The sequence below is a fragment of the Spinacia oleracea genome, chromosome 2 (genome assembly GCF_020520425.1).
Source record: "Spinacia oleracea cultivar Varoflay chromosome 2, BTI_SOV_V1, whole genome shotgun sequence".
Taxonomy (NCBI): Eukaryota; Viridiplantae; Streptophyta; class Magnoliopsida; order Caryophyllales; family Amaranthaceae; genus Spinacia; species Spinacia oleracea.
This window is the reverse complement of record NC_079488.1, coordinates 87,209,219-87,228,059: the sequence shown is the minus strand read 5'-3', so window position 1 is coordinate 87,228,059 and position 18,841 is coordinate 87,209,219. Positions and strand designations below refer to the sequence as shown.

The 18,841-nt window shown below is 34.2% G+C and overlaps 3 protein-coding genes across 3 annotated transcripts; 1 reads left to right on the top strand and 2 right to left on the bottom strand.

Annotated features, from left to right (window-relative positions):
- Positions 1-101: 101 nt before the first annotated feature.
- Positions 102-7,440, bottom strand: LOC110778013 (IAA-amino acid hydrolase ILR1-like 3). Its single transcript, XM_021982572.2, has 5 exons — positions 6,889-7,440; positions 2,742-2,867; positions 2,358-2,651; positions 1,969-2,097; positions 102-773 (listed from the first exon to the last, which is right to left on the bottom strand). Exons 1-5 carry the CDS (start codon positions 7,276-7,278, stop codon positions 387-389), a joined length of 1,326 nt encoding a protein of 441 aa, XP_021838264.1. The 5' UTR covers positions 7,279-7,440; the 3' UTR covers positions 102-386.
- A 2,291-nt stretch (positions 7,441-9,731) lies between these two features.
- LOC110778017 ((+)-borneol dehydrogenase 1-like) lies at positions 9,732-10,857 on the bottom strand. The gene is made up of 2 exons (XM_021982576.2): positions 10,736-10,857; positions 9,732-10,631 (listed from the first exon to the last, which is right to left on the bottom strand). Exons 1-2 carry the CDS (start codon positions 10,768-10,770, stop codon positions 9,869-9,871), a joined length of 798 nt encoding a protein of 265 aa, XP_021838268.2. The 5' UTR covers positions 10,771-10,857; the 3' UTR covers positions 9,732-9,868.
- Positions 10,858-13,471: 2,614 nt separating this feature from the next.
- LOC110778014 (short chain aldehyde dehydrogenase 1) lies at positions 13,472-16,843 on the top strand. Its single transcript, XM_021982573.2, has 2 exons — positions 13,472-13,623; positions 15,823-16,843. The coding sequence occupies exons 1-2, from the start codon at positions 13,601-13,603 to the stop codon at positions 16,655-16,657; spliced, it is 858 nt and encodes a 285-aa protein (XP_021838265.2). The 5' UTR covers positions 13,472-13,600; the 3' UTR covers positions 16,658-16,843.
- Positions 16,844-18,841: the final 1,998 nt, after the last annotated feature.

Here is an 18,841-nt window from a genome sequence, read left to right as displayed (position 1 = left end):
ACGAATAAACACTGAAGCTTAAAAATTAGATGTACACAAGTCGACTCATAATGGTGTTATCGGGATAAAAAGAAAAAAAAAAAAAAAAAAAAAAGATACAATTGTAACTGAATGTCAAATTAAACATCGAAAACCTCTCAAAGATATATATTTACAGAAAAACATCCCTCCGCTTGGAATTAATTATCACTTTGACAAAGTAATTTGAACTAGTAAATGTGACAATTAAAATTGGACGGAGGTAGTAAGAAACTAAGAACTATCTATATCTGAACACAATGCATAGAATACAAAACAAAATGAGCCAAATTGACTAGTTTTACCTGAATTTAATAACATTTCCTGTACTGTATTGCAACATAAGCCAATTCCATAAAGCTCCTTAATTATTGACTTTGAAATGGTGCAATTGCATTGTCATTTAAGTAGGACATTGCAACAGCAGCGTGAAGTGCAGCTCCAATCGGGAGAACATCCTCGTCTACAAAAAAGTATGGAGAGTGTAATGGCTTGTTCGAGTTTAGTGTTTTGTTCATTATCCCAATGTTGTAAAATGCACCCGGAATTCTCTGTGAATAGAAGCCAAAGTCCTCTGCTGCCATTGCAAATGGGGAAATATGCACATTTGATTCACCGAGTAACATACTTCCTATTCCCTTCACATGGTCATACAATTTTTCGTCATTGACAGTTGGAGGATAATGCCTTCCTGTTTCTTCCATGAAGTCCACAGTAGCATTGCACCGATGCACAGATGCTTGCAGCACTATGACCTGTATATGGTGCAAAGTTTATTTGCTTATTGTCATCATCTTATCAATTATATCATGCTAACCAAGCACTCACGTTGACTAACATATCCAACAACAACAACAACAACAATAAAGCCTTAATCCCAAAATGATTTGGGGTAACATGAATCGACATAGGAGATCGTTAATGTGACCAATTAAACAAGACATGTTGGGAAGTTAAAATAATAAACAAGGAAGAGGGGGAAAGTGAAAGTAATGAAAGTAAAATAAGAGGTAAAATATCCAACGGATTAATTTTAGCGGATATGATTCTAAAGAAGAAATCAGAGGACTCTCTTCAACCATATCCTTGATTATGTCCAAATGCCTTCAGAAAAGGAAATTTGGCTTTTAAGCCTGAGCAAAGAACTGAATAAGAGCACTTAAAAGGCCATGACATGAAGAAATAAGGAGATCAAACTTGTAACCAGCAAATGCATGATCCTTAGTCTTTTGTATTCTCCAGAGATCATATAGGAACAATGCTGAAGTCTCATTCTTGACACATGCACTTGTCTCTGTTCACACATCATTCAACTAACTATCTAACACCTATTATAGTACTAGATTAGATCCTGTGCACGCACGGATTTTGATCATTTTTTTCACAAAATATTTAACTGAATATCTACCAAACTACTGCATAGTTATTACATTTTTAACATACTTGTTTAAATTTATTCATCTAATATGCATATTTAAAATGCTAATATGGTAATTTGACCAAAACATTGAGTGATATATTTTCCATTATTAATATAGCGATTTGACTAAAATATTACCAATTTAGAATAATTATTATTACGTCGTATCTATTATTGCTATAATTTATAAACTAAATTTTATTTCCATACATAAATAGTTTATAAAAAAAGGTAGAGAAACAAAATAAAATAAAATAGATACACGTTTTTTTGGGAAATTGGTTTTTGGCGGGAAAAAATTGCACCAGGAATTGACACGTGTCATTCCTGGTGTCTCTTTTAGTACATAGTAATAGATAAGAAGATCCCACTTAAACATCCCTCCCCCAAAACCCAACGTAGTATACCTTGAAACTTCTTGAGACAATACTAAAACATATACTATGTACATAAATACGTGACGAAAAAAAAGCATCAGATTGTACTGGAAATTGGAGGGAAGAGTTGTGTTCATGGATATTTTGACTTACCTCTCTAATCCTTCTCTGAAGATCGGACAACCCCTCTGATGTTTTGCTCCTAAAAGTCCCCCCAAACTTAACAATGTTGGGGATCACGTCTCTCTGCTGGCTGCCTTGTATCATGGTCACTGTTACTACCTATGTCAATATAAGAATCAATCATGATTAGCGTGCATTCATTTTCACGAGAATCGCAGTCAGACAACAAGAACAGAGCAGAGCTGAGCAAAATTATAACATAAAAGAAATCAACATGAATATGAGAATAATCCACCAATACTGGATGCTCAAATGGTCATATAACCCCTTGTCTATTCTTGCATTCTCCATTCTTATAGCTAGCATTGACGGCTCAATTTCCAAAAATCATATGATTGTGAGTACATATTGGAACTTACTCTGGATTCAAGAGGGTCTGTCTCTCGAGAAATAAGTTGTTGCAGCGCCAAAATTGTGGTGGATGCTGCGACAACCGGGTCTCTCATTTCACCCTTCCCGTGAATTGTTGCAAGAAATCTGCCTGAACCAGCAAGAAAAGGTCCAGGTCTAGATCCAATTGCTCCTATAGGTGTAAAAGGCAAAACATGAAGTCCAAAAATTGCTTGCACATTATCAATAGCCCCTTCTTGTATCATAGAATATGCACCAGCACGACCTTCTTCCGCTGGTTGGAAAATTAGCTTAACAGTTCCCTATAATTGTTAAACTTTAAACATCAACAGTTAAAGTACAGCAGATTGTAAGGATGTAAACTTACATCTACATGCTTCTAATATAAATACCTTCAAGACCTTCCTCTTCTGCTGCAACAACTTTGCAGCCCCTAAAAGCATTGTGACATGTACGTCATGCCCACATGCGTGCATTTTACCATCCACCTTGCTCTTGTTTTCCCATTCTACCATTTCCTAACACATGAAAAAGGCCAAAAAGAAACATTTATTTCATTTGTAACCCTTGACGCCAAAAATGCCATTGGAAAGTGGAAATATGCCTTTTTGTTCATCGTAAACTCACTAACATGAGCAGGAGATGCACTAATTTAGGAACAAAGTTCAGAAGACAGGCTTGCTAAACTATTTTATGTGTCAAAGAAATATTGGAGAAAAGAAAACACATACGAATTATGTCATTAACTACATACAAATATGGCTCAAGTTCTTTTTAACTCTCCCTGTTTCTTTTTGTTTGCCCCATTTTACTTTTTGTGATGACCCCAAAAGATTGTCCGATACTACAAATTACTAAGAAGGACCACCACTTTACTCTCACATTCAGTTCGTCTGGTACCACCAATTTTGTCTCTCATCATTTATTCCATGCAACCAAAAATTGTAAAAAAGTAATTAAGCTCTAATCGGGGAAACAAAAGGGGGCAAAGGTGCTTTCTCTAAAGTTAGCGATTCTTTAGGAACAGATTATTTTGGGTAGCATCAGGAGCATCCCCAAGGAAACTAGCCCTATACCTCCTATCATAGAATTGCAAGGGGTAGGGGAAGACCTAAGAAAACTTGGAGGAAGGTGATTGAGCACGATATGAGCTTTCTTGGGATTGAGGAAAATATGGCGTTGGATAGGATAGAGTGGAGGGAGAGAATATATATATTGCTGACTTCATTTGACTTATACAACTTTCATGTTTTTGTTTCTTTCTATTTTTTAATTTATTTTTTATTCTTATTTTTATTTTATTTTTAAAATTCTTTTGAATTTTTTTAATATTTTTACATGCTATTTTGAATTGTACTTATTTTACTTATTCATTTATTTTAAACGTTACTTATTTTTTATTATCTCTTACAATATTTCTTCTATAATATATATACATTTTTCTCTATCTTACTTTCATTAATTCCACCTTCTCTTCCTTGCTTTTTTAGTTTTACTTCTTGCTCCTTTCTGGTTTGATTGGTGACAATGACGATCTCCTACGACGATTCATGTTAGTCGACCCCAAATCATTTCGGGACTAAGGCTTTGTTGTTGTTGTTGTTGTTGTTATCCTAATATCCCCACACATATAAGGTTGTTACATCCGTGCGACCATGCCTAGTGTCACCAATTCTGTAATACTAACCTAAGGTTCATTTAAACACATTCATTGCTTTTGAATGGATATAAATAAACTCACTTAACATAGAAAAAAGAATATGTGGGGTTAAATGTTTTCGTTTGATATAGATGTACGATTCATGTAATTATGCAATATTTTTGCAATGTATTCTAATGAAACATTCGCACATATGAAACATTCTAATTCACTGTTGATTGGGTTACGACTAAGGAATGACGTGATGTGAAAAACCAGTTATTTGATCTTTGAACAAATCGTTGGAGAAAATTGATGGGAATTACTATTCTCATCCTTCGGTAGTTAAGCATAAATTCCCAGAGTTGAGGATGCATTTCATCTCGAATTTTTTTGGAAAAGTGATAAAGTGGCAACAACGTACTTGAAATTTGCTCAATTAATTTCGTGTTTCTAGAAATTTGTTGTGTTTTTAGTTGAATTGCTTATTTATTTAATTTTAGTTTCAATTTCCTATATCCCCTTTTAAGGTGACTTTAGATTACAGTAGAACTGTAACAATATTATGGGTGTGTTTCTGTATTGATTTTGGTAGATATAGTGATGGAGGATCATGTGATGTAGCTGGGAATATTTTGGTTTTGGAGGAGGAAAGAGGAAATAAAGACATGGAGAAAGGGAGGAAAACTCAAGATGAAGTTGGAGGAACATGATGGCGACATCGTGGGGTTGAAGAAGGTTCCAAGAAGATACCGATTAATGAAGCAGTAAAAATGGTTTATGTTTTTGGGAGGAGAGAGAGTCATGGAGAGGAGAAGATTCATGATCAATATTTCTCCTATGGTTGACGCCATTTACGGTGTTCGCTTCAATTAATGCTTCATAATGTTGTGATTAGCGGGGAAGATAAAAAAGAGGAGAAGCTTCATTTTATTTTATTTTTTAAAAAATATTTTAAAGCCAATAAGAAAGCGACACATGGACTTTTTTCTACAAAATAAGCGTTGGAGGAGAGAAATCAAGATGGGTATCTAGTGAATTAAGTTTGTAGCAAAAACTTAACGGAAAATTAACGGCAGGGTCAAGTCATGGTATTTCTTAAAACCTCAAAGGCATATGGTGAATTATTGAAAGCACGAGGGTATCCATTTTCGAAAACCTCGATGGTATCTAGTGAAAAAACTGATAAATAAATGTTATTATATAAAAGGTTGTCGGATTACTCTCAAATTTAATTTTTTTAAAAATCTAAAGAAAAAAAATATTTTACTAGATAAATAAAGCTATTAATGGTAAAAGTTGTGTATTGGTTAACATGAAAGTCAAAATGGTGAAGTATGTACATATCTCTGTATGAATTATGTTGGAATTTAAAACTTGTGACTTTTAATTGACAACTATTGAGTCACTGAATAAGGTTGTGTGAGGTAAAGGTTTGGATGGAAGATCACCGTGGATGTTTCACTCCTTGTCATTGCCGACTAGGCTTTTCTTCTTGAATAAAATTGATTATTATTCTCGTAAAGAAAAATAAAGTTGTAATTTATATGGAGTATAAAAAATTAAAATCCCCAACGAGAAGGTACAAGTATGTAATTTAAGGATTGGAAGTTTGAGCATCGGGTATTTTTCACAACTCGTGGTGTAAATTTCTCAATTTTAGTAAAAGGTTCCTTTTCACAACATGTGGTGTAAATTTCTAAATTTTAGTAAAAGGTTCCTTTTCACAACTCGTGGTGTAAATTTCTCAATTTTAGTAAAAGGTTCCTTTAAATTCAAGGCATGGGATGAAGACAGAAGTTAGTCATCATGATTTAGAGTAGAGTGGCTTGAAGCTCTTAGAGTTGGTTTTTTGTTTTTGTATAAATACGGTGTATAAGCATGTAGTTCAAGGATTGGAAGTTTGGAACTTGTCTCTTCCCTTTCCCGAGCCTTCTGTACATTATAGTGAACATAGGTTGACAGTCTCAGTAGAATAGGGTTACATTCAGGATCCTATGTCCAGAAATTGTATATCATCAGAAATGATGTGCATTACAAATTTACAATTCCAGAACTTAATTCAAAAGCCACTGAGCTACTAACCAAACAACAAGTCCAGAGTAGATCAGATTGTTGGAAGTCATGGAACAGTTTCAGCAAATAAGCCATTGCTCCGACTCACGAAAAATGAGTCAAATTACAAGAGAAGTTTGCAATTTAGTTGCCCCCCATAGTCATCTTGATTACTCCTCTCTCTTCATAGAAACACATTATACTTTCGGATAATCTACTTTAGAACTTACTCCCTATGTTCCCAAATACTCTCTTTGCCGTCTCTGGTCTAATAAATCTTACTTTGATACGTGTAGGTAAATTCTTGTAAATATTTAGAACTCAATTTCATAAGTGTTGTTTTTTTTTTGTCTAATAAATCTTCTTCTACAATTTTACGTATTACTTTAATAACTTTTCCTTCTTTTACCACCATTTTAAAACATTTTCATGTATGTACAACCTTACTTTGATACAGATAATCTAATCATCTTATACAACTACATTAATCCATGTCCATAGTTCTACAATCAAAGTTAAAAGCACGGTTACGATACTACATACATTATTCAAATGAACTTAATTAATTTGTTAACTGTCAAATGCCACAATATTTACAAGAATTTACCTACACACTTCATGGATATAAATTTAACTCAAACTACAAATTCAACCAACTATCCTCACTAAATTACATGCTAATTTTACATAAATAACAACTTCAAACATTGTTGTTTTCAACCATCATATTTGTTGCTTCAACCGTTGACTATAAAAGCCAAACATTAACATTATTAAGCATATAATTAAAAATTACTTCTATATAATGATCAATAAAGATTAAAAGAAAGGGGAGGAGGATGGACCTGAATTGGGAGGGCATCCATGTCGGCCCGAAGAGCAAACCAAGGTTGTGACCCGGACCCGATTGACCCGACAAGTCCAGTCTTAGCAACAGGCCAAGTATACTCAATCCCCAGCGAGTCAAGCTCTGATCTGATGAGTTCACTCGTCTTGTACTCTTCGAATGCAAGTTCTGGGTATTCATGGATTCTCCTCCTTACCCTCTTCATCCAATCGAAGAACTCGGGATTTCTTGCTGTTTCTAGTAATTCTGGACCCAGAGAACTCGGGTCGAATTCTGACTCGGCCCCAGATACACAGTTGATTTTTACCCATTGAGATTGAGACCATACCCACAAAATTAGTACGGTATGGACCCAATTGCAGATGGTATTGTAAGAACCCACGTTCATAGTTTCATCGCGTAGTAAATTGTGGATTAGAGGGAAGAGAAAATGAAGAACAAGATCGAAATTGATCAAGAAACCCCAAGTCCCAACATATGAAATTGTAGTGCTGAAGAGCCGGTTACTCCGCGCCGATTCGGTGTTGTAAACCTCCCGTGAATTTATTTATTTTTGGTAAATGAGCCCCAACAACAATAATAAATTGGAAATTTGGTGAAACACTACCTTTAAGTTTGGTGGTTTTGTGAATTGCTACCTTTTAAAAAGGAAATTATATTTTACTACCTTATAAGTTTGGTTTGTTTGACTAACACTACCATTTTCCGTTTTTTGTTAATGTTTTACGTCTTTGGACTCCACTACAACGGTTATTTAATATGGTAAATGCACAAAATGACAAATGAACAGAGATATTTAAAAGAATAGAAGAAATACACGACGGAAAACATTAACGAAAAACGTCAAATGGTAGTGTTAGTCAAACAAACCAAACTTATAAGGTAGTTAAATTAAAAAAAGTTTTTATAAGGTAGCAATTTACAAAACCACCGAACTTAAAGGTAGTGTTTCACAAAATTTCCTAATAAATTACATAACATAATTTACTCCGTATTTTTTAATACTCCCTCCGTTCCAAAATATTTGTTACGTTTGGACTTTTGCACGTTTATTAACGTATAATAAAGATTCTTTTGGTTTTTTATTAAAAAAATAAACCAAGTAAAACCTCAATCCACTAATAATTACAACAACCAATAAGATTGTTTTATTTATCAAAATGAACCAATAATGGAAAAGCACAAAGATTGCTAACTTAACATACTTGGGAAATTGTAAAGAAATTTAATGTTGAAAAAATTGGACCAATTAAAATTAAAAGTTGGCACAAAAAATAATATTATATTAAGTTTATAAAAGGAAAGATTCCCCCATGTAACAAACATTTTGAAACAACCTAAAAGGAATATGTAACAAACATTTTGGAACGGAAGGAGTATATTTTAGCATTGCGTGCATATAAGACTAATAAATTACAAATGAAAGAAATTGTGCCATTTACTCTTTTGGGTGCATGGTAGGCTCTGATAGTGTCAATTTGGACCGAGTTTAACTTTATGTTTGAGGGGGTGTTTATGGTTGTCAATTCTCAACTCGAGCCGTTGAATACGTTTGGATAATTCGAATCGTTTAGAATCGATGCTGTTAATAACTTGCAAGATGGAACACGAAGCCCGATCCAATTATATTCAATCTGAATTCGAATCGACTCGAAAATATTAACCCGATTAAGATCTGAAACCCGATAACAAACAGTTTCGCAACAATCTATATGGTTTCAACCCGAATAGAATGGATCTGGAACCCATTAATGGCCCTATCGGTTTCATCTGAATCGTTGCAACATGCTAGAAACAGCCCCGGCCCTGAGGGGTGAAACGAGGGGCGGCCGCCCTGGGCCCCCTGTTGGGGAGGGCCCCCAAAATTACCAGTTTGTGTTAATATAATTACAATAAAAATTGCAATAGTAATTAAAAGTAGCAGTGGCTCAGTTGGTTAAGTGGGTGAAGATTGTAGCGTGGATGAAGTGGGGGGAATCCAGGTTTGAATCTTGCCGATTGAAATTTTAACCTGTTTTTAGCATGTTTTTCAATTAATTTACATGCCTTATTTCTATAATTCTATGTTTTATTGAATTTTTGTAACAGTATTTTATATTCCGGATACAAACAACCTAGAAAAAATAATTATGGAGTATTGTTTTAGTTTGGTTGTCTGTGTTTCTCTTTGTTAACCACTTCCTCTTTCTTTTAATGATTTTTTGCGTATTATTTAGAAAGGAAAAATAATATATTCAAGGTCCAACCACCCAAATGTTATACAATCTATTTTTTAAAGTATAAAAAATCTTTATACATTAAAAGTTTACTGTACATAAGGGGCTCTTTACTTATGTTTCGCCCTGGGCCTCCAAATTGTCAGGACCGGGCCTGGCTAGAAATAATACCTCAAAACTAACATAAGAACTTCCTACATTACATTGATAGTTAGTTAATTACAACATCACGAACTTTCCTGGATGAACTCTTATCTAAAACGGAGTAAACTACTACCAATTTATCTGCTTCCCCAGTTTCCTAATTTTGCACCATTTGGATTTTTACATTATTCATAATATACACTTGGTCATTTTTTTGATAGTACGTATGAAAAATTGTAGTCATGTGCGATCTTATTAGCTTAGTATCAATATGTATTTTCTAAACATCAACTTTTAAAAATTTCTTACACTTAATTCGAGACATAAAGAGTCAAAGTCATGTGATGAAGAGCGTAAAGTCAACCATGATACAATGTTTAAGAAACAGAGGAAATTACTTAACCTTATTCTTAATCAATGCTTGACAATCATGCAAATAAAAATAAAAATAAAAATAATTAAATTAGCTAAAAGAGCTTGTAATAAACAAAGGGGTGAAGGGGTGAAATTGAAACAAAAATTACGCAATTTTTATTTTTTCAATCCTTCGGCTTTTTAATACGAAGTATAAGAAGATAATAAAACAAAAAAGCGGTAATGATAAGAAATAAGGGCTTATTAGTTAGTGAAAGTTGAACCGAAAGCCAATCCAATTAAAGAAGTCATAGCACTTAACCCACCATCTAAAACAAGATTATGTCCATTCACAAAATTACCGTGATCACTAGCTAGATAGAGAGCCGCTTTAGCAACATCCTCGGTCGTGAGTAGTCCTTTAGCCCCACTAAGGCGTGGTGCCATGCCAGTAAATACTCCCGATGGGGAGATACAATTGACCCTTATGCGACCATGTTGCTTAAGTTCAACACTCAAATTCTTTGCCAATCCCAAAATGGCATGCTTAGACATAGTATAAGGGTGAGTTGATATTCCTCCTATTAAAGTACAAACACTACAAGTGAACAATATACAACCCTCCTTTTGTGGTACCATGACTCGAGCTGCGTGCTTAGCTCCATAGAATGAACCATATAGGTTTACTTTAAGGACCCGATCCATATCTTCTTGAGTTGAGTCCAAAATCGAACCTGATCTAGGCTTGTCTCTTATGCCTGCATTGTTATACATTATGTCTAGCTTACCATACTTGGAGACTGTGTAGTCTACAAGGTCGCGGACTTCTTCTTCTATACAGATGTTGCAATGAAAGTACATGATGTTATCGTTATTGCTGTTGTTGAGAGTTTTTGCCAGTTTTTCGCCTAGCTCATCTTCAATGTCTGCTATTACAACTTTAGCGCCGTTTTCCCAAAACAGTTTTACCGTACTTGCACCAATTCCACTCGCTCCACCTGTCACTATTGCGACCTTCCCTTCCAATCTTAAAACAATTTATTTAACAAAATTAATCAACTTAAATTAGAAAAGAAATAAGATTAATAAAATTTGACATTCCAAGTAATGCAATTAATCAAGGTTGCTTACCTTTTGTTTGTGGTTGATGTGGCTAAAATACTCATCTTACCAATACCAAGTAACGTACCGGGATAAATGCTATACAACTTCAGAGAGATTATCAATGTAATACATAATTGCTTGAATATATGATGTTCTTATTATATACAGGTTATCAGTTGATTAAACAAATACACAAAAATCATGACAAAGATTTGTGTATCAACGAAGATTATAGAGGAACGTCACATGAGATAGTCTATCCCAAGATTTCATTTGACCAACTATAACAATAATAATGTAATTAAGTATGAAAATTTTCATGACATCAGAACGAATATTAGTTTTTCAACCGTGTACTAAAAGGAATTGGCTTTTAAATATACAGATACAGTTAATTAGATGATAATATATAATTGTAAGGATGGTTAATCTTAACTTAATCAACTCTTAAACTTCATTACAACTCCAAAATATAACTCAAAGGCTCCTTGGAATCAAATAATACGTTACCTTTATCAACTATGAAAGTATTACATTACACAATTAGAAAACTCATTAATATTAGAAAATCTTGAGACTAAACAAACTCCTAAGGCCTCCTTGCTTTCGATCTAAGGCCTGTTGAATTATCTTTTGGGTATTTCAGTTACCCATAATTCCATCTTGTATGATCCTTTAACAACAAAAATGTACACGCAGACGAAATTTTAGAACGTGCAGGGAACTAGGGAAGGCTAAATGCTAACCCAGGACCACTCCGTTTGATACTAAGGGGGCGTTTGGTTGGGGGTAATAATCAAAGGGAAAGAGAATGGGCTGCAATCATTCCCTTTGTTATTGTTTGTTAGGCCTCTTTCATCATTCTCTTTACCCTTTTTTATTATTTAGTTTACCCCAAAACCCTCTACCTTCATTCCCCACCCCCCCAAGACTTTTCCATTCCCTTTCCCATCTTCACTTCCCCCACCTCCTCTCTCTCACCTCTAACTCTAGATCTAACCTCCAACCACGCGACCACCAACTTCCGGCCACCTTCTGGGTCACCGACCTCCGTCACCGACCATCCCCGCCGACACATCCACACCGACAAATCGAGGGAGGGAGAACGACGACAGGGGAGAGGGAGAAGGAGTGGCGGCTACAGAGGGGAGGGGAGTGGCGGGGACGTCGATAGAGGGGAGGGGGAGTGGCGGCGACGTCGACAGAGGGAGGGGGAGTGGCGGCGACATAGGGAAGAGGGAGGGGGAGTGCCGCCGACATAGGGAAGAGGGAGGGGGAGTGCCGGCGACAGAGGGGAGAGGGGGGAGGAGGGGGCGGCGACAGAGGTGGAGGCGGGCGGTGGCTGGCGGCGGTCGGAGTGGTGAGAGGATGAATGGAAAAAAAGAATAAAAGCATTCCAAACAACTTTTTAAATCAAAGGGAATGATTTCCATTCCCCTTCTATCCCATTCTTGATTCCATTCCGTTTACCCCGTGCGAACCAAACGACCCCTAAGGCTTTGTTCTGTTCGACTTATTTTGACTTATTTCAGAAAAAGTAAGTTCAGATATGTTCAGTTAAGTTCATACAAGTCTAGTTAAGTTCAGGTAATATAAGGGCTTGTTTGATTGACATGGGAATTTAATTCCCATAGAAAGTTGTAATTCAAGGAAAATTAGTTCCCTTGTAAAATTCATGTGAATTTCTCTAAGTTGTTTGGTTGACAACATGAGAATTAGAAATTCCCGTGAACTTTGATTGACCAAGGAGAGCTAGCCGACTAGGTAATTGTGCCAACAAACGGAATCAATAGCCGGAAAATTGATAATTTGGCCGGAATGTTGCTATAAGGTACCATTTTTAATCCAACTTTTTCATTCAATGTACTATATATTTGACAAAACTGAAAACATAAGGTACTAGTTCACAAAGTGAGGCAAAAAGAATTGCCTTATTAATGTTTTTTTTTACATTAAAATTGAATCATTGATAAAAAGTCATGCGACATCTATAAAAGATCAGATATGAATCTATCAAATACATAACAAATCGAATCAAATAAAATTATTTTTCTGCACAACTACGATCATTGCACGTCGAACATCTAGTATACCCTCTAACACATCGATGTTTAATACAATATTCAACAAGGGGGGTCATTTGATCTATTGTAGTTTTGATATTGAATTAAATCAAATTTAATTGATTGTAGAGGTAGAACTGACATCTGCTGCGACACCACACATATCCTCATCGCCGAATCAATTTCTCCTGCGAAATTAAATAATATTTTTCCCTCGTACATCAGAAATCTAGGATCCTCTAACCTAAAAACCTAAAAAAAATTATCCCTAGAAGGAAAAGAAAAACCATATATTTTGAGGGAGAAAGTTCCTCGCACAAGGAGGAAGTATTATTAGAACCCTAAAAAAACAAACAAAATTAAAGAAAAACACCAAAAAAAGAAAAGATTAGGGCTTTTCATCCGATAAAATCAATGAAAGCCCCTTCGAAATTCGATAATGGGGTTTGAGAGAGGTAGAGGAGGGGGAGAGCACATGTTATTTATATTATTAATAATTTTGAAGAAATGATTATTGTTAAAAAATAAATAACTTTTATATATAGAGTAATTTTTAAGCATTTTAAATTAACTTTTATGTCGGAGTATAATATTTATTGTACACTGCTTGTAAATAAAACTTTGTGATTTATTTTAACCCAAATTCGCAACGTCGCAACCAAAAAAAAAAAAACCGAAGGTAATGAATGATTGGAAAAGGACAAGATGGATAAATATTTGATGATCTAATAATGTTGGAGGTTCGTATCCGCACAAAGGAGGGGATAAGAAGTGTTGTGCTACCAGATTAGTGTAATTGACTAATTGCTACACGGCATTTCATCCATCAATGGCTCCTCCTACGGCCCAAAGGTGCGAATTACTTCTATATATCTTACTTGCTCATTGTTGTCATTACATAAACACTTTACTTTGATTTGATCTACTCGTATTCCAATCACCTTTTTTTTTCAATAAGTACGTTGTCAAAAAAAATTCATATACGGAGTAGTTTTTTCTCATTATGTAGTTAGTTTCCATAGATAACATCCTGTGATTAATTTATACTTCCTCCATCTTCATTTACTTGCATCATTTGATGTGTCACGCTTGTCAATACAAAATATTTAGCCATTAGTATCTCTAATTATACATTACCTATCACTATAAAAGGTTAATATTTGAAAATATATATTGAGACAAATTTAACAAGATTCAATATGACTATATAACTTAATATGTAAAGCGATAAAAGAGATTGAGTAAATATTGTAAAATTGCAAATGGTTCAAGTAAAAAAAATCGAAAAAGCACATACTTCCTCAATTTCACAAGGAAAAATTGACATAAATAATCCCACCTTTCACTCATCTTCTCAAAATAATCCCAACTTTGGATTATTTTAGAATAATCCAAACTTTGGGGGTTACCTTCTCAAAATAATCCAAACTATCAATTTGCCTATGTATAATAGACCCAAAATGGATTAGTAATGACAAGAAAAAAAGACTTCGGATTATTTTGAGAAGGTAACCCCTAAAGTTTGAATTATTCAAAAATAATCCAAAGTTGGGATTATTTTTAGAAGATGTGTGAAAGTTGGGATTATTTATGTCAATTTTTCCATTTCACAATAGATGCATCATTTCTCATTTGTGCACTATTCATCAATCAACTTTGACAACCTTTGTTTCACTGTTGTGTAAGAAAAAACATAGTCAAGTGAGATTTTTTTAAATTCGTATTAATGCAAGGATTCCAAATATCAATTTTTTATAATTTTTACTTATACGCATTTAGAGATATTAATGTTCAAATAAGCGCATTGGCATACGTGCAATGAGAAATGATGCATCTATTGTGGAACGGAGGAAGTACATAACATGTAACATGTACATAATTTATTCAATTTTTATATATTAATGTAAAATATTACGGAGTATTAACTAATTTTGATACAAATCCTTTTTTCTTTTTTTTTTTTACGGAATTTTGATACAAATCAATAGACAAGAGTCATTTAATTAATACGATTACTTAAGTGACCAGCAAAAAGAGTCATTTAGTGTTTGTCTTTTCTCTATTTTGTCGTTTTGTTGGCTGATATGTATTTTGTAATGGGTAGCTTTTGTGTAAGACCGTCTTACCGAAAAAACCACTTTGATTGTTTAACTAATTGGTTTCATTTTTTAACTAATTAGTTTCATTGTTTAACTAATTGGTTTCAATGCTTAACTAATTGATTTTATTGATTAACTTATATGACACAATGCGGTCTTTTGTGTAAGACTGCCTTATATAAAAGTTTGTATTTTGTAATACATTTATGATATTGGAATTTACTTCCTCAACTCTTTGGTATATATCATATGACTAGTAATCAATTATCAGTTAATTATGTGTCTCTTTAAAATAAAAATTGTATGATTAAAGTTCGCTGATTTACAGGGTTATTCAACATTAATTCAAATACATTATCGACGAGCTAATTGAATATGTGAGGCCACTAGTACTGTCGTACATACTAGCTAGTATACTACCTCTTTTTTTAAAATATGTTTACACTTACTATTTGTACAATGTTTGACTGTTCATATGTCCAATTTTGTACGACAAAAAATTATAAAAGTTTGATATTTATAAAATACATTTTGACACGAATTTTACAAGATATCTCATGATAATTTTTGATAGATATAATAGTGAGAATTTATGATCAAAGTTTTGATTATTGGACACGTTAATCAAAGTGTAAAAAATTTAATGAAACGGAGGTAGTACTACATAATAATCGTGCCCCACTAGACCAATCAATGTGCAGTGCTTACTACTACTAGTATATCCGTATAGCGGGAAATGATAAATCCAAGGAATAATTCACTTCATCCAAAGAAATCATCTTTGAAAAAATGTGGATTTCCTTGGAAGAAGTAAAAATTTCCTTGGATTTATCACCTCTCCGTATAGCGTGTATCTATCTTTCCAGAAAATAGCAACAAAAAATAGTGTATTTGATCAATCAATATTTGATGGAAAATTTTGTTGACAAATTACACCGATGGATCCATACAGGTTAAAAGGTAAGGTCGCAATCATAACAGGAGGAGCAAGTGGTTTCGGTAAGACCACAGCGGAACTCTTTGTTGAACACGGCGCCAAAGTCGTAATCGCAGATGTTCAAGACGAGTTAGGCCTTTCTTTGTGCAACCAAATAATTACTTGGTTCAACAACAACGACAATGATGACGAAGAACTAATCACTTACATTCATTGTGATATTTCTAATGAGAATGACGTGAAAGATCTCGTTGATTTCACCATAGCTAAACACGGAAAACTCGATATCATGTTCAACAATGCTGGCATATTCGGAGACCCAAACCCGTCAATTTTAACAACCACAAATGAAAACTTTAAAAGAGTGTTCGAAACAAATGTGTATGGTAGTTTCTTAGGAGCTAAGTATGCAGCGAGAGCAATGATTCAGGGTAAGTCCGGTGTAATACTCTTTACGTCTAGCATTGCTGCAATTACCGCTGGGCAGGCACCACATGCATATACTGTGTCCAAACATGCAATTATTGGTTTAATGAAAAACTTGTGCGTTGAAATGGGTCAATATGGTATTAGGGTTAACGCGATTTCACCGGGTGCTGTTTCGACGCCATTAGCAATTAAAGCGTTAGGGATTGACAAGGACACAATGGATGGCTTGATTTCTGAATGTGCTGTGCTTAAAGGGGCTGCTCTTGAGGCGTTAGATGTGGCTAATGCAGCCTTGTTTTTGGCAAGTGATGAAGCTAAGTTTGTCACTGGTGCTAATTTTGTTCTTGATGGTGGCTATACCCTTCCTAATCCAACTTTCTCCATGGCTGTCGAGGAATCTTTAGGACGTACTTCACATTAATTGTTTAGGATATATATTTTTTTTTTTTTGCTAATAGTTGTAATTTACCTTAATTACTTTCCCTTAAAAAACAAAAAACCTTAATTACTTTTTTTTGCTAATATTTTTACTTCACATTAATTGTTTAGAATAAACGGGTTTATGTCTTAAATATGAAGTGTGTATTATTCTAAGAATTGAAGAGGATTAATTAGTACCAAGTATAATGTTTATACTTAGAGTTTATTCAAAGCAAATGTGTTAAAAGAGAGGAGATTAAATTAAGAAATCAAATTAATTTGTGGCACTCACCCGTTCTTTGAAGCAAAACTCATTAAAATAAGTTTTACACTCTCGCCTGATCGGGCGGCTTGCCCGATCAGGTGAGTGGTCGTTTTCTGAAATAATCGTGTACCTGCTATGCATGCCCGATCGGGTGAACCCGCCTGTCTGGGTGAATTTCATGACAAATGGTAATTTGCACGCGCGTTCGATCGGACGAAGTCTATAACGTCCTTTTTAGGATGGTATTATGACGCACGGTTTCTTTGGATGTAACCGTTGGATATCTCATATCCAACGATAACGCTTCATAAAGAACTCGATCTATATATAGAGTCTTTAGGACACATTTGGTAGATGATGATCGAATATATGAAACATACATGCATACTTTTGAGAAAATTTCTTGCAAATTTTTTCTTCATAGTGAGACATTTGAGTGTTAAAATACATTCTTGTTGTATTGATTTTGTAAGAACACATAAGATCAATTGATTCTTCATTGTATCTGAATAGTATTATCGTGAACCCGATTATTCCAATATGGGTCGATAAAGTAGTATTAGAAAAGCGTGATATCTCGTGGCTTGATAATTTTATCCGGTCATCCCATAGTGATTTTCTAACATTTGCAGGCTATGCATATAATATTGATGAATTCAATATATCAATCACTATACCAAGATAATGCATTAATATTAAAATTTGGATAAGAATTATAATGTAACCACTCATTTAGTTTAACAAAACATCCTGGAGGCTTAACCGAGTTGAAGAACAAAAATAGAAGCAAGTGGCCGGCGTTTATACGGAGTGATAATTCTGGTAAAATTAGCCTTTTATTCAAAAGAGACCAAAGCGGATAGATTGTAGACCCTTTAAGAAGCAAAAAGTTGCAAGATCAGATGATTTATACGATTCTTAACAGAGATGTTGAAGATGCTACTTTTATTTTAACATCCGCAAGCAACTTACATTCTGTTTCATTTGCAAGAATGTCAAGGCCGGGTTTTGCATCATATCTCTACTTCTCAAGTCATCGGGAAACGTCGTACATGTAGTTACCTGGTGTTTTCTTTTAATTACCGATTCTAACTTATAATTATGAAATCCCAAGTTGTCACACAAAGATACCATCATACCAAGCACCATTCATCATCTATAGATATTAGAAAGTATATATCTTGCACGCTATTCCTACTCAATCAATTCAATTAATCACCCAAAAAATCTGCAAATTATCTTACCAAGTAGAATTTGTCTCAGCCGTTAAGAAAAACGCCTAGGATGTGGACATTGACTTTTTGGGATGTTGTTCGATTCCTGTTGGAAGCATTTGTTTGTTTTTTGTCTTTTGTATATTTGACAGATGGCCCCAAATTATTTAAGACGTCTCTACTGTGCATTACTAACAAGATTAGATATTTTAGGCAAACTAGCTTTTGAGCCCGTTCAATGAACCAACAATTATATAGTTGTTGTTAAGCCGTCTTTTAAAGTGCTAATTTTATCGAGTGCTTGCGTTTTGAGTGGGAATAGATGATTCATATAGAGGTGAAAGTTGGAAAAAAAATAGATGGTGAATTAATTTTAGTGTTACAGAGGGAGATGGAGTGACCGAGTGGAAGCAATTGAATGAATATATGAATTAAATTGTGAATTGATGTTTAATGAGGAAGATGAAGTGAAATAGGTGTTGAAGCTGTAAAATATTTCGTATTACAAACAATAAAATGAAAAATTATAAAAAAAAACAAATTTATGAATGAAAAATATATGAGGGTGACATGTGTTAACTAATCATATATGGTAGGGTGGTACGTGTCAACTAATCATATATGGTTATCCTTTTTAAATACTAGGTATTGATTGATATGTTGCTTATCCTACATGATGTTCTTTTGGACATTAAAAACTAATCTA